Source organism: Sminthopsis crassicaudata, chromosome 3 (assembly GCF_048593235.1).
Source record: "Sminthopsis crassicaudata isolate SCR6 chromosome 3, ASM4859323v1, whole genome shotgun sequence".
Taxonomy (NCBI): Eukaryota; Metazoa; Chordata; class Mammalia; order Dasyuromorphia; family Dasyuridae; genus Sminthopsis; species Sminthopsis crassicaudata.
In genome coordinates, this window is record NC_133619.1 from 188670404 (window position 1) to 188686271 (window position 15868).

The 15868-nt window shown below is 31.2% G+C and overlaps 1 protein-coding gene across 11 annotated transcripts in view; it reads left to right on the forward strand.

Annotated features, from left to right (window-relative positions):
- ROBO2 (roundabout guidance receptor 2) overlaps positions 1-15868 on the forward strand; it is a 632113-nt gene that overhangs the window by 333559 nt on the left and 282686 nt on the right. For all 11 annotated transcript variants that reach the window (XM_074299770.1, XM_074299773.1, XM_074299779.1 and 8 more), the window contains exon 5: positions 15094-15232. In XM_074299770.1, the coding sequence (XP_074155871.1) occupies positions 15094-15232 (139 nt within the window). The remainder of the gene's footprint in view (positions 1-15093; positions 15233-15868) is intronic.

A 15868-nucleotide genomic window follows, 5' to 3' on the forward strand; every position in this document is an offset into this window, starting at 1 on the left:
TAAAATATAGCCAATCAAAATGTATGTGCAATTTCCATCTTTGAGAGCTCTGAGATGTATTAATTTTGCTTTAAAATTCTTTAGTCAACTATAATATCCTAAAAATAGCCTTTAATCTATAACTAGTAAAGTATAGCTTCTAATTCTGTGTAAAATTAGTGGTCAATAAAAGCTGACTTTGTGAGGCTGCATATTACATATCTTCTATTTAGAAAAAATTTCTACTTGGTATTATTCTAATGTCTTTAGGAATGCTACCATGTGGAAGCATCATTCAGGGCTAATATGTAAATAAAAGAATGAGAATAATATTACCACCAGTAAAGCATTGAAATGATTTAATATAATGTTTGAAGAATAAGAAATGTAAGAAATGAAATTGAATTGGAATAATTTTCCTGTATATTCTTCTATAACACTATTAAAGAAATACTTGGCCATAATCTTTTATTCCTGAAATACACAGATAATGTAGACATATTCCATTGAGAGTTCCAACCCTCTTCTTATTTTCTCCTATTAAGATCTCTCTTGGATAATTTTACTTGCTTTCATGGGTTTAATTATCATCTCTATTAAGACATATCATACATACATACACACATATATGTGTTTGTACATAAATATATACACATATAAATATAGACACATACAGATGCTCACACATACACACATATATACAGTGCCTCTATGTATCCCTAATCCTATATCACGAACTCTCATCTATGAATTTCTCAGATATATTAAACTGAATATCTCCAAAATGGAATTTATAATCTTTTCCTTCAAATCCTCACACTATCATCATGCCTAGGTTCATGACCTCAATTTCATCCACTACTCTTTACTCCCATATATCTAATCGACCAATATATATTACTGTTTCTACCATTGCAATATTTTGTATACTTCTCATTCCTATAGTCACATAGCTAGGCAACTTAGTTCATGCTCTAGACAACTTTGACCTTTATTGCTGCAACAGAATTCTGATTCATCTTTCTGCTTCTAGTTCTTTCTCACTCCAATATATTCTTTACTCAAATGATGACAAAAGGATTTTCTTACAATGTATATTTATATTACTTCCTAATCAGGAAGTACAGTGGCTTGCTTTTATCTCCAGCATCAATTATCCTTCTTTTTTTCTAATCTTACACTTTGTTATTCTCCATATATCATAGGTTTAGCAGTACTAAATGTTAAACTATATTATAAGGCTATTCAGCTACTTATGTCTCCTTGTTCCTTGTACATATCACTCCTTGTTTCTATCTCTTGGCAGTGATTGTCTTCTTTGTCTTGAAGTCTCATCTCTACTGTGTTTAGACCTTTCTAGTTCCATCAGTTGTTGGTCTTCCCCTATAAAATACTTCATATTAATTGTATATATAACTTTTATGTACCTAGAGATTTCCATGTTTTCTTCCCTACTTAAATATGAGAGCTTTGAGGGAGAGGACTGTTTTTATCTTTCTTGATATCCCCAGCATTTATCATAATGCTTGCACAGTGTTTGTAAATGCTTAATAATTTTTAATTGGTTGCACATTTATGAAACTGATTTTAAAAGTTCTGTAGAGCTCATAATTTGATAAAATTATTCAAATATAAATTATATGCAAAAGAAAACCCTTAGTATTTACAGTTGCATCTTTCAGTTTGACACTTCACTAGAAATGCTCCTTGACAATTATATTCATGGAAGATTAAATCCATGTGTGTGATCACATATCCCTCTTTTAGATATCAGATGATATTAATAATCAAAAGTGCCTCAAATAAAGCTATTTCTTCTATATTATCAAGGGATTTTATATCATCTTAATACATTGTACACATGAAGACACATTATAAAGGAGATTTTCATATTAAATATGTTCTTTAAAATCAGTTTATGAAAGTACTGTATGTTTATTGAGATCTTATCTTTTCTGTACTATATTACATTATTCAAAACAAGAGTTACAGTATTTGTAGTGTAAATGTGAAACTATTTGTAAACTTTTTCATGAATTATTTTCTTGATGTTCATTATTGTCCCCCTCCTATAAATTGTGAAAATGATAAAGGTAGGCTTGTGGGTTGATAGTTTTTAACATTTCTTGTTCCCCTTTTTCAATTATAATAGCATCAAAAATTCCCCATCCTCATGCATTATATTATTAAGAATTCAAACATTCGTTGTTATTGATGGGGAAAATTGGCTATATAAATTTTGAAATATCATTTGCTATTTTCACCTCTCTGTTGTCTTTCTTCAAGGTTCATTCTTAAATTATTTTTCATTATTTGGCTTACTTGAGCTTCATGCCATGGTTTCTTCAAACATTGCTAAATATTGCACATGATATGCCAACTAAAATTTCTCACCATAATGTCAAGTGATATGGCTAATAATCTTTTTTCATTCTTCTCTGCAATATGTTTTTCCTAAAGAATTGTAAACTTATTCTAAAATAGTGTTGCATATGAATACTGTTTCTTCCCATTTGATAAGGAGATCATTCATTTTCTAGTTGAGAGGGTTTTAAAGATTCTTTTGGCATCTTGTTGTGGCAATTGCTTTGTATTCAATTGATGGTCCTTAGGAATTTTAAATATTCTAGCCTTGTATCATTTGTCAGTTGAATATATGTGGATATAACAAGTTCATCTATTCTCTACTCTATCTCATATTCTCAAATCCCTTGTTCCTTTATCTCATTATTAACTTTATCTTAAAACTTAAACTTTATTGATTATGTCTGTTCCAGTTCACATATTGAATACAACTGAAGTATAATTGAATCCACTAAAAATTTATATTCTCTCACCTTACTGCATCAGGAAGTCCTTTACCCCTCCCTAACTGATTTTCAATACACTCTACAAAGAGGTAATTCCAAATCTTATGTTTCACTTGAATGGCTTTTGAGAACATAATTTAAAAAATCATGACAATTGAAAAAAAAGTTAAATCAACAAACATTTATTAAATATATGCTATGTGTCAGGAATTATGTTAAGAGCTGGGTATAAAAAGAATGACGAAAAAGCAATTAAAACTAAATCCCTCAGGAAGTGATTTTCAGAGAGATCTCACTCTAATGGAGGAAACAATATGCAAATATCCATCTACAAACAAGACATATACAAGATTAAATGTAAATAATCACAAAGAGAAGATATTGAGATAAATGACAATAAAGTTGAATTTTAGGTGAAACTTAAAGAAATCCAATAAGTAGGATACAGAGATTCATCTCCAGAAGTGATAGTTCCACAAATGGAGTAGGATAAGTGAAAATGCCCAGAGTTTTATGTTGGTATGACATATTCAAGAAACAATAAGGAAGCTAGTGACATTGGATTTCAGAGTAAGTTATAAGAAGCCTGGAAAGACAGTAAAGGGGCACAGGATTTTATATTTGTTTGAAAATTATAAGGAACTAGTAGAATTTATTGAATAAAAGGGATGGAGGTAACATGGTAAGACCTACACTTTAGAAAATCACTTAAATAGCTAAGTGGAGAATGGACTGGTAAGTGGAGATATTTGAGACAGGAAGGAAATCCAGTAGGCTATTGCATTAATGTTACTCATGAAGAGATGAGAGCCTATATTAAGATGGTGACAGTGTTAGAAGACAGAAGGGGATATATGTAAGAGATGTTTTGAAGGCAGAAACAATAGGACTTGGTAAGTAATCAGATAAAAGTCTAGTGAATGAAATGGGAGGGGAGAGAAAGACAGAGACAGAGAGAAATTTAGTATGACGTTAAAGTTAAGAGCTTGAATGTGTGGAAGAATGGTAGTATTGTCAACAATAATGGGTAAGTTAGGAAGAAGTTAGAGTTTTGAGGAAAAGATAGTAATTTTCACATTGGATTGGTTGAATTTAAGATATATAATAATCTATGGGAGATTGTAGGTCAGAGCAATAGTTAAGGTAGGACTAATAGATCTGAGAAATAACTATAAAGAGATGATAATTGAATCCCAAGGAGCTGATGAGATCATCAAGTGAAATAGTATATAGGTAAAAGAGAAAATGTCCTCAGGAAAGAGCTTTGGAAAATCTCCATGATTAGCAGATGTGACTTGGATGAATGTCCAAAAAAAGGATACCAAGAAATAATAGACAACTAGGAAGATAATCAGGAAAAAAAGCAGTATATTAAAAACCTAAAAAAAGTATTAGTAAGAGGATGTTCACAAGAAGAAACCCCCAAATCTATAATAGTCTTAGAAAGAAATGTATTATACCATTTGATGAAGAAGAGCAAGCCAAGCAGGAGATGCAGTTCCCTCTCTCTTAAACTCTAGAAAATTATATTATATAGGATTTAGACAAGTCAAATCAAACCATGGAACCACTCTTACCCTGTAAAACAATAGAATCATTTAAAAGGCATTTAGAATCAGAGGGCTAGAACTGGAGATAATTAGGGTTAGGGTTAAGATTAAAGTTGTACCTGGGATAATTCAAAATTCACTGTAGCCATCCCTAGAGTTCCTGTAAGAGTTACAGATTCCAGGTGATATTCTGGATACAATCTTTAATTCATTAGGGTTGGATTTAAAAAGTATGTATTTTCCCAAAATAATAAATATATAAATATAACAAATTTTTTCCTACAAGGTGAACAACAGTATTAAAGGCTCCAAAGATCAAAAAGTTAAAAAAAATATGACACTTAAAAGTTTCACTGGTAATTTTGGAGAGAATAATTTAATTTGAGGCACGAGTATTTTGCACCTGTGTGTATTCATGGAGTTTTGTGATGTCTTTTTATTCAAATATAAGTGCAATGTTAACATTTAAGGTAATTTTTGTTGAAAAGGTGAAACTAAAAATATTATATCCATTTTAGTTTAACTCCAATAATACATTACCCATTTTAGTTTAAGTTCCAGAAATTAGGACCTCCAACATTCTGAACCTTGTCATTACAAGCAACATTTTTGCTTGCTTCTTAATATCTTTTTTAATACAAATTTATTACTGAAAATATGATATGGATAAGGAAACTGGTATTGAATGCTAACTACTTCTATAATGTGTAAAACTGTTTGTAGCAAATTGAGAGGATGTATATCAATTGAAGAATGGCTGAGTATGTTATGATATATGAATATAATGGAATACTATTTTCCTATAAGAAATGATGAACAGATTGATTTCAGAAAAGCTTGGAAAGACTTATGTAAACTGATACTGAGTGAAGTGATCAGAACCAGAAAAACCTTGTGCATAGTAACAGCAATATTGTGTGATGGTTAACTATGATAGATTTAGCTCTTTTTGGCAATAACATCCTAGATAATTCCAACAGACTTTGGATGGAAAATACCATCCACAACCAGAAAAAGAATTTAGGAGACAGAATGTAGATCAAAACATACTATTTTCACCAACCACTTTGTGGTTTTTGTTTTGTTTTGTCTTTCTTTGCCAAAATTATTAATATGGAAATATATTAGAAATTGATTGTACATGTATAACCTATGTCAATTTGCTTGCTTAGGTTAAAGAAAGAAAGGAAGTAAGGAAAGGAGGATGAAAAAGTTATGTAGCTTTAAGAGATTATAATCTTTATTATCTTTAAGGATAGAAGGACTTCTGAATACAGTTTATCTGTGATTGTTAGGAAGTTGTGATGCTTTGTTTTTTAATGCTATACTTTTCTTCCTAACTACAGCTTTGAATTTAGGGAAATATTTCACTGTCTCTAGTTTTACCATTCTATCTGTTGAAGATGCCAGACATTTTGTGATTTACATTGTTATTACTTTGCCTTTAAAATGATTACTTTAATACATAATTTCAAGTTGCTTAGTTTATTTAACTCAAATTTTTTTATCATTCTGGTGAAATCACATTTTAGCAAATACATTTGAACATCTTATGTATTCCTAAACTACCTTTCTGATGAGGTTTTGGGAAAATATGTGTGTATTTATTATGTAATATAATTTTATAAATATGTTTATTATATTTATACTTACTAAATCATTCTAGTATAATATACAAAATTTTAAATTGTGTAAATTACATAAAATGTATAACAATATACATAATATTAATATTATGTAATAATGATACATAATAATAATAAATAATGTATTTTGTACATAATATATATTTCCCTTCATAGTGTATGTGTGTGTGTGTGTGTGTGTGTTTCCTGCTTTAGAGTTATTCTGATTAGATAGTTATCAGATACTACAGGACCATTGCAGTTTTAGGATGTCTCTTTCAAATTGTACTAATGTTGTGTTTTCTACTTTGAAGGGTTGTGGTTAGTAATAATATAATTTCAAAAATTACATACTAATGTAAGTGTGTAGATGTAAAAGAAAGTTCTAGAAAATAATTGTCTGTGTCGTTCATAAGGGTTTTATTGCCTCAAGTATTAAATTTTGCAATATTGAAAAATTAGCTATAATGCTCTATACCCATTCTGGTTCACTGAGAAAATTCTTTCTAAATATAGAATATTATAAGATCATAGATCTGTGAGTAGGATGGACCTTAAAACCATCTATTCCCACTCTCTCAGTTTTATATTTAGAAATTATATCTCAGGGAGATTAAGCAACCGTCAAAAATTGATTTATATCTCTGGGCCTCTATTTCCTCAACTATAAAAAAAAAGATTGGACTAGATGATTTCTGGGATCCCTTGAACTGTAGGTCATCAATACTATGATTTTAAGGTTCTTCTCTGAAAATTTCCTGAAATCTTTAGGAAAATAGAAATTACTTTTGTCCTCCTTTTGGGAAGGTAGATATTAAAATTAAAAAATTATTTATTCTATATAAAAATTTATTCTATGCATGTTGTTTATTACATAAATACTCATATATAGATGGGCACATGATTTTTAAAATAATTTATTTTTCATATGTACTTCAGAATTAGAACCTATACATTTATATAGAAAAGATGCTGTTTTATCAAAAGAGGACTGGGAGTTAGAATATCTGGTTATGAGTCTTAAATCACATAACTTCTCTAATCTTTTCCAAAATGGAGAAAATCATATTTTTATTCTTCCAACTTTATTCAGTTCTTGTGAAGATCAAATGAAATAATATTATATGTAGAAATGCCTTAAAAGCAATTTTGTTTGAAATGCAAGGTATTGTTATTATTTAAAGCTACATTCAGATAGCAAATCATTAAGGCATTATATATTTATAAACTGTTAAAATGTTGAGTATTTTAGCATTAATATAAAAAGGACCTAGTAAATATTGAGAGGCTCTTGAAGTCCATTTAAATGTAGTTCAATTTTCATTATATATAGAATTTTACCTCATTGGACAAAATTCTTAGCATAGAAATATCTTAAGGTAATTAAAACCGCAAATACATGATAATTTCATCTTTTTGGAGCAGCACATGGAGGGCAATAATTCACAATTACAAACTATCACAGTCTTTCTAATTAAAAATGGACATTGTTAATACATGGACAATTAATTTAAATAAAGGGAACAGTTAGTACCATGCCTAGTCTTTGGTCTTTTCCAGATGAAGTTATTTCATTGAATAATAATAACTGCTTGACAGATTCAAGTCTTTTCCAGAGGAAATTATTTCATTGAATAACAGTAACTGCTAACAGATGCAAGTCTAGCAGTTATTAAGTGGTTATAGTTATGTGTGGTTACTGACTGCCTTATTTACTTCGTATTGGCATATACATATAATATGTAATTTTGAAGTGATGAGGTGACTATATTTTGAATTTATGAAAATTGTCAGTTTAAATATATTAGATTTTACATGTTTTTTGACAAAATTATAATGTTTTATTATGTCACTATACTTAGATACTTGACTATTTTAGCCTCATAAGTTGCATTTTCCAAAGTTCCTATTTGGAATTGTATAGCGAGATTTGGCTGCTGAGAGCTGATTGCTATATCATTTATTTTCTTCAGAGTGATTAGCCTTGTAAGCAAGTTATGCAGGTGGTTCAAATACAGTTAATCTTATATAAGGAACTGTAATTGAAATGGCATTCTCTTTAATCATTCCCTAGTTGTATAATTAGAGATTACACTATTCGGAAGATGTCCTTACTGATACATGGGCAGAAAACTATATAAGAAATAACTTTCTCCCCAATTTATGTCATTTATGCTTCATAAAAAGGAACATGGATAAAATGTTATCATAATTTTCACATACCTGGTATTGTGACTGAATCTTAATAATCCATTGTTTATCCCTTATGTTTCTAGTAATTTGCAAAATTAGATACTAGATAATATAATATAGATTTTTTAAAGAAAATTTGTATTTCATTGATTTGACCAATGTAATTGGAAGTTATCAGTGAGATTCTATTCATATGAAACAAAAGTATTTATGAGGTACCTCTTTCTTTGTACTTATTGACAACTACTGACAACATCTGTTTAATAGCCAATTTGCAGCCTTTTTATTTTTCTACTTAACTCTGGTAGACTTTGTATTTTTTCATATAATTGCATATGAAAAATAAATCAAATTAAAATGCATTTGCCTACATTTAGCCTCTTTAATTTGGACAAAAGAATTCAAGGATTTTATAGAGATGATATATCACCACAGAAACAGCTGCACTTGACAAAACATGAATATTTTATTCTCAAAAGGTGATATTTACTCATTAGAATTTTTAAAGTAAACTTTACATGCTTCCCTGTATCACTTTGCTATAGTAATGTCTTATTTCTTTCAGTAGATGCAAAAATTAAAATACAGTTGCATTTCTTAAATTACATTTGAATATATCAAGTGATTTGCATTTGGGTCATTATTTTATGCCATCCATGGCTTTCTGAATATTTCAGTCAAAACTTTTTTCACTCAAGCAAAACTTTAATATTTCCAACTCTCTGGGGTTATTTTCAATCTCTAAGCAAGGCTCTCCTTTGAGCAGAAAAGAATAGAAAATGTCCATTACTAAGTTTCTGGTCTCAGTTTTACTAGTCACAACAATAACAAATCAATCTATTTCTTATTCCTTTTGAAATTGTGGCTCAAGTATCTTTAGGGGCACCAGCATAAAATTACTTCACTTGAAACAAAACATGCTCACATGTAATTTGCAAGGACATTTCAGTTGAGGGAAAAAGGACAGTTTAGAAGTTTTTCATTTGTAAAATGGGAATACTAATAATGTTTTTCTCCCAGAGTGGTTGTGATGATCAAATGAGATTTTAAAAAATGGTGTAATATTTTAAAGTGCTTTGCAAATCCTAAGGTGCCACACAAAGGAGTAAAAAGAAATAATGACAGGAGGCCTAATCATGGAATTATATATTCTTATGTTATACCAGAAGATTTGGTTTCATTGAAAAGCCATTGAAACAAAATAATACTTTCAATTATCATTTGTGGTCATTTAGTGAAAAGATTCTAGTCCTTTTTTTCCTCATTTTTCTAGTAGTGGTAAAATTCCAATTCCAAGATAATGCAAAAAGTGAAGACCATAGTATACTTCATGAATTCATGAAATCAAGAGGAAAATTAATTGGATGCCTTTATCAAGATTAAGTACTAATCAAAGTATATATATCATAAGAAAAATTTACCCATATAAAATATCAATCAATTCAAATGAAATATTTTAGGTGTTGCAACTTAAAAAAAAAAATAAGACTATTACATTTGTGCAGCTATAAACCAATATAAGAAGGCCTCATTATCTAAAGGTAATATGTACAAGAAAAAGCCCAATTAAAGTGAATACATTTAAAGTGAGGGTCAACATTTCTTATTAAATAGCAAATAATATCACCATTTGTATGGTTCTTTAAATTTTGCAAAACAATTTACATATATGATCTATACAACTATGTGATATGTAAATATTTGTAATTTTATAGCTGTGGAAATTGAAATTAAGAAGGGCTTGTGACATGTCCATGGTTACACGGTTGGTAAATATATGGGGGAGTGTTAGGTTCTTACTAAATGCTAATGAGATAATGAGAGGTGTAGAATAAGTGGGAGGCCCGCAGGGCCCCCAGGGCCCCATCCCCGGGTTCCCTGGGTCTACAGGTTCCCCCCCCCCTCCCCGTCGGTGAGCCGGCCTTCCAGGTGGCCGGTGAAATACCACTACTCTGATCGTTTTTTTCACTGACCCGGTGAGGGGCAGGGCAGGGGGGGGGGGGTGTTGCCCCGAGAGGCTCTCACTTCTGGCGCCAAGCGCCTGGCCTCCCGGTCAGGGCTCAACCCACTCCAGAGAGTGTTTCTGGTGGGGAGTTTGACTGAGGCGGTACACCTGTCAAACCATAATGCAGGTGTCCTAAAGGGAGATCAGGGAGGACAGAAACCTCCCGTGGAGCAGAAGGGCAAAAGCTCGCTTGATCTTGATTTTCAGTATGAATACAGACCATGAAAGCAGGGACTCACGATCCTTCTGATCTTTGGGGTTTTAAGCAGGTGTCAGAAAAGTTACCACAGGGATAACTGGCTTGTGGCGGCCAAGAGTTCATAGCCACGTCGCTTTTTGATCCTCCTAAACATGCAAGCTCTTTCCCAGGAATTCAAAGGGATTGAACTCCTAGTAAAGACCAGAACTAGAGAACTGTAAAGTACCGACTTAGTACTTAGTAAGAACCTAAGAGGGGAGGATTTAAACTCATGTCTTCTAGATTCCAAACCTAGAAATTTTTGACATACGTTCTGTTCCTGCCTATAGGGGGGAAAAAAAAAAAAAAAAAAAAAAAAAGGATTAAGTTGAATTTTATTTTGAAGAATGAAATTACAGGGTGAGAATTCTGGGAAGATGGTGGAGTAGCCTGGTAAATTTCAAGCTTTCCAGATTTCCCCCACATATACATCAAATATGCACTCCAAGGGCTACATAGACTGGTGAAAAATCAAGAAGATTTAGGGCCGAACCAAGGTCCTACTGATACAACTGGAGAAGATCCCAAGAAAGACCCGAGGCTGGGGATTAACTCTTATGAAGTGCAAACACTTCTGGGGTAGCTCCACAGAAACTTTAAATGGAGAGCCCTACAGCTAACTGGGTGTGGCTGAAGCTTCAGTAGGAACCACAGAAACTTTCACCTTCTGGGCTATTTGTGGAGTCTGCATCTGAGTCCTGGAAGGCTGAGTAAGACTCAGCTGATTAGGAATCCCAGGCCCAGCTATATTGCATAAACTCCTAGTGGGAGAGAAGAAACCAGCACACCCATGAGTATGGAAACAGTGAGTAAGGGATGCTAGTAATTTGCTGGAAGGTAGAACTCTTGGGTTGGGGTTCCTAATCAGAAAGGAGAGCTGAGATGAAACTAGAGGCATGATCTCCCCACCTTATGACTAGAGATGCTTACACTAATACATCTTATTTAAAAAAAAAAAAAAAAAAGAACTGACAAAGAAGAAAGAAGTCTGCCACATAAACTTACTATGGAAACAGGGAAGACTGGAGTTCATCTTCAGAAGAGGACATTGAAGTAAAAAAAAAAAAAAAAAAAAAAAAAAAAAAAAAAAAAAAAAAAAAGCTTCTATCCTAAAGAGTAATGTGAAATGGCTCCATTCCCAGAGAGAATTCATAGAAGAACTTTAAAAATAATTTAAAAATCAAATGAAAGACATTGAAAAAAAAATGAAAGAAAAAAATCAAAGATTATGAAAAAAAGTTAAACAACTAAAAAAAGGAGATACAGTCTCAAAGATGACAATTACTCTTTGAAAATTAGAATTGGGTTAGGAGAAGCAAGTGAAGCTATGAGTGACAAAGAAATGACAAAACAGATGGTAAAAAATGAAAAAAAATAGAATATGAAACATAAGATTTATAGAACAGATCAAGAAAAGAAAATATAAGAAAGATTGGACCACCAAAGTTGTGACCAAAGGATCTTGACAATGTAATGCAAAAAATACTCCAAGAAAATTGTCCTGAAATGATAGAACATGAAAGGAAAGTTGAAATAGAAAAAAAAATCTCAATGGGATCCTATGAGGAAAATTAACTCATAGGAACATTATTGCCAACTTTCAAAAACCCCAAATCAAAGAGAAAATTTTGCAAGAAATAAGAAAACAACAATTTAAATATGCTGGAGATACAATTAGAATTGTACAGTACTTATCAGCAGCCACAATAAAAGACTGCAGGTCCTGGAATCATTTCTAGCAATAATCAAAAGAACTAGCCTGCTGCCAAAAATATAATATACAGCAAAGTTATCTATAAGATTGAATGAGAAAAAAAAAGAACATTCAATGAACTTGCAGATTTTTAGGACATTCTATCAACCAAATCCTAACTTAATAGAAAATGTAATATATAAGAGCAATATCAACATGGGAAAATTGTTGTTGTTGTTGTTTTTTAATATGGGAAATGAATACCATATGTTTTAAATTGACATCAACAATAGGGTAGTTCAAAAGAAAGACTGCAGCAGAGTTAAGTTAAAAATAGTAATTATGTCATACAAATGAGATGCAGAGGAAGAATAGACAGAGAAGCATTAGAGGGGGGAGAAGAGCTCATAGTTTTGAAACCTTCTCACATCAGAAATGGGTTAAATAAGCAATACTACATATATATATATATATATATATATGGGAGGCCCAAAGGCAAAGGTGTGGCAACAATGACAAAGGGGGGAATCAATGACTTGGGAAAGGTTAATAATTTAAAGCAGAGTCAACCAGAATAGGAAAGATGTGTGTGTGTGTGTGTGTGTGTGTGTGTGTGTGTGTGTATGTCTACATAAATATTTTTTTAAACTATGCCTCCTGGGGGTGGTGATGGTGGGATTTAAAAGGGGGAAAAATTAAAAAGAGAACAAATTTACAAGTAAAGAAAAGATGGGCACTTATGAATTAATTTCTTATATATATATACTTTCTTGATCTGGTTATTTGTTGTATATTTTAACTATCCCCTTGTGGGACACATCACAATGTTCTGGGCACATGACAATGTTCTCTTTTGTTTTGTTTCATTTTGTTTTGTATTCCTTTTCTGTTTTTCTTTTTTCTCATTGTTTTTAAATAAAATAATGATAAAAAAGAAAAATGAAACTAATAATAATGTTTGGGTTTGCTTTTTTAATCACCAATTTGTTAGTGAATGTTTTCATTTCTGAAAACTTTTGTTGGATAAACAACAAAAGGCAATATGTCATAATGAATAGAGATCTGGTCTCAGAATTTGAAAGACCTCAATTCTTGTCTTCTACATATATTGTCTATGAAACCTTGAGAAAATTGTTCAATCACTCAATGAATCAGATCCCTATTTGTAAGTTACAGTGTAGTTATTGTTTTGTTGCCATGGATGATATTTTCTTACCAGGAGCTTTCTATAGTAAATAAAGCTCAACCTTGCAAATTCACTAATAAATTGGTCATTTAAAATAATAAAAAATTTAAAAATTAAATTGTTGTTTTCCTATTTCTTCCTTCTTTCCCTGCCTTTCCCCCATGCAAGATAGTCTTGGTCATTCTCCATTTCAAAAGAGAAGAGTTTGAATCTTAAAGAACTAGGAGAAATTTAGTCCCATAATTTTTGCTCCAATATATTTTATTATATAGATTGTAATGGATGTGTTTTTTCCCTTTTTACATTTACTTACAATTCCAATTCTTTTAAAATCTAACATGACCAATTTTATTAATGTGGGATGATGACAAATTCAAAGATATTTGATAATTTTGATATTTGTAATCATCTCACAAATAAAAATTGTACATTGCATAGTATGGGACTAAAAGTAGAATAAATGAGAAAATACTAAATAACAAGTGGTCAAAGAACAAATTATAGAAATAATACATGTTTACTAAAATGAATCTATAGTCTAATCATTTAGAATATTGCCTCCATTCATATTTGTCTGTCATCTTTAACTTGATCTTGTCTCCAAAGTGGCTTTACAGATATCTCCACCCTATACACTATTAGACCTTGAAATAATTACACACATTTCTTTCAGGAGATTCTTTTTTGCTAGGCAATTGGAATTAAGTGACTTGCCCTAGGTCACACAGCTAGTAAATATGAAATGTCTAAGTTTTGATTTGAACTCACTTCCTCCTAATTTCAGGGTTAGTCCTTTATCCACCTTACCATCTAGCTGCTCTCAATGCATCAAAACCATTCAAAATTTCTAGGAAGTTATAGCAACTGAAAAATTCTGAAGAAATACCTTCTCATTGCAAATGTCAAGAAAGGCATAAAACAGACAGATTTATGATCAACAAATTCTCTCACTACCATAACGGTGAAAATCTAGCACAGAATGTCAGTCAGAAAGGATTTTATGTAGATGTTGATGTCCTACAGACGCTTGGACTTGCAAGAGACACTCTGATGCCACATTATATTAAAGACACAGAATATTGTGGAAAATTTGGAACAAATCAGCAGTCTTCCAAAAGTTTGGTCTATCCATATGTATGAATAAATATAATTATAACAATGAGACAATATTTTAAAAACATAAAACTAAAAATAGTGGGAAATATCCAAAATTAAAGAGTACATTTTGAGTTGACAAAAGAAATGGAAATAAAATGATAATAGTGTAATGAGAAATAGCCAGTTAATTATCAAATAAATTAATCAATACTATTAAGAACTGCAACAAAGTAGAAAGACAAAAATAAATACACTAGAATCATCAGCATGTATCTTCAATGCTAACAAACCTAGGAAGAGGTATTCTTTAAAATAAAATCTGAGCAAAGAGCAAGAGGAATATTGAATTACAATCTGAGAAAAGAGAAAGGGAGGTTATTTAATCAAAAAAGTAATGCTAAGATTTTAAAACTTGATGACTTGGAGGATGGTGTTATATTCAGGATATCCAGAAGGAAACATAACATGTAGAAATTTAGGCCTATTGTTCTGAAAAAAAGTTTGGGAACATCGGTATTGGTTTGTAAATCAATTGTATGGAGAAGTTTGTTGAATGATATTATAAATCAATGAGAATATCAAAGAGAAATACAGGAGAAATGAAAAGGACATAGAAAAGTGTTTATGTATACCCACATTGAGGACAGGAGAAGTATAATAAACTATTTATACAAAACATTTATAATACTTCACTTTCAAATCTTTTCCCCCCTAAGAGCGACCCACTTTCCTCAGACGGCCAATTAACCAAGTGATACTGGAAGAAGAAGCTGTTGAATTTAGATGCCAGGTTCAAGGAGATCCCCAACCAACTGTCAGATGGAAGAAGGATGATACAGACTTGCCAAGAGGAAGGTAAGAGAATTACAAATTGGTTTGACTATTAGAATTATATGTCTATAGTTAAAGAGTGGTAGAACTCAAGAATATTAGATCATTAAGAACAATAACCTCATTTCACTGATAAACTAACTCAGGATAATAAGAGGTTATTCTCATTCGATGAATAAACATTAATAAGTATCTCATATATTTTAGTCATTGTAGTGAGATCAAGGCATACAAAGACAAAAACTGAAATAATCCTTACTCTCAAAGAACTTACCCATTAGGAGAGCAAACATGCATACTTATAAATGTTTATTGAATAAGTATAAAATTAATACAAAGTAGTTAACTAAAAATAGTTAGGGAGAGCCTGAAGAGATTATGAAAGGCTTCATGTAAAAGGTAGTCCTTGAGCTACATTTGAAGAAAACTATAAATTCTTTAAAGTGTAGATTAGGAGGCAGTGTATTGCAGCAAAGGAGGATAGCCTAATGAGAGACTATGCTATAGTAATGTATATATAAAAATACAAATAAGTTTTTGATGTAATATGATGCCTATTTCTATGGAAAAAAAAAACAAAATATAAAAGTATAGTCCAGAAAAGCCCTTTTCTTAATATGATTAAGTATATACATATGCATGTATGTTATTGTGTGTTTA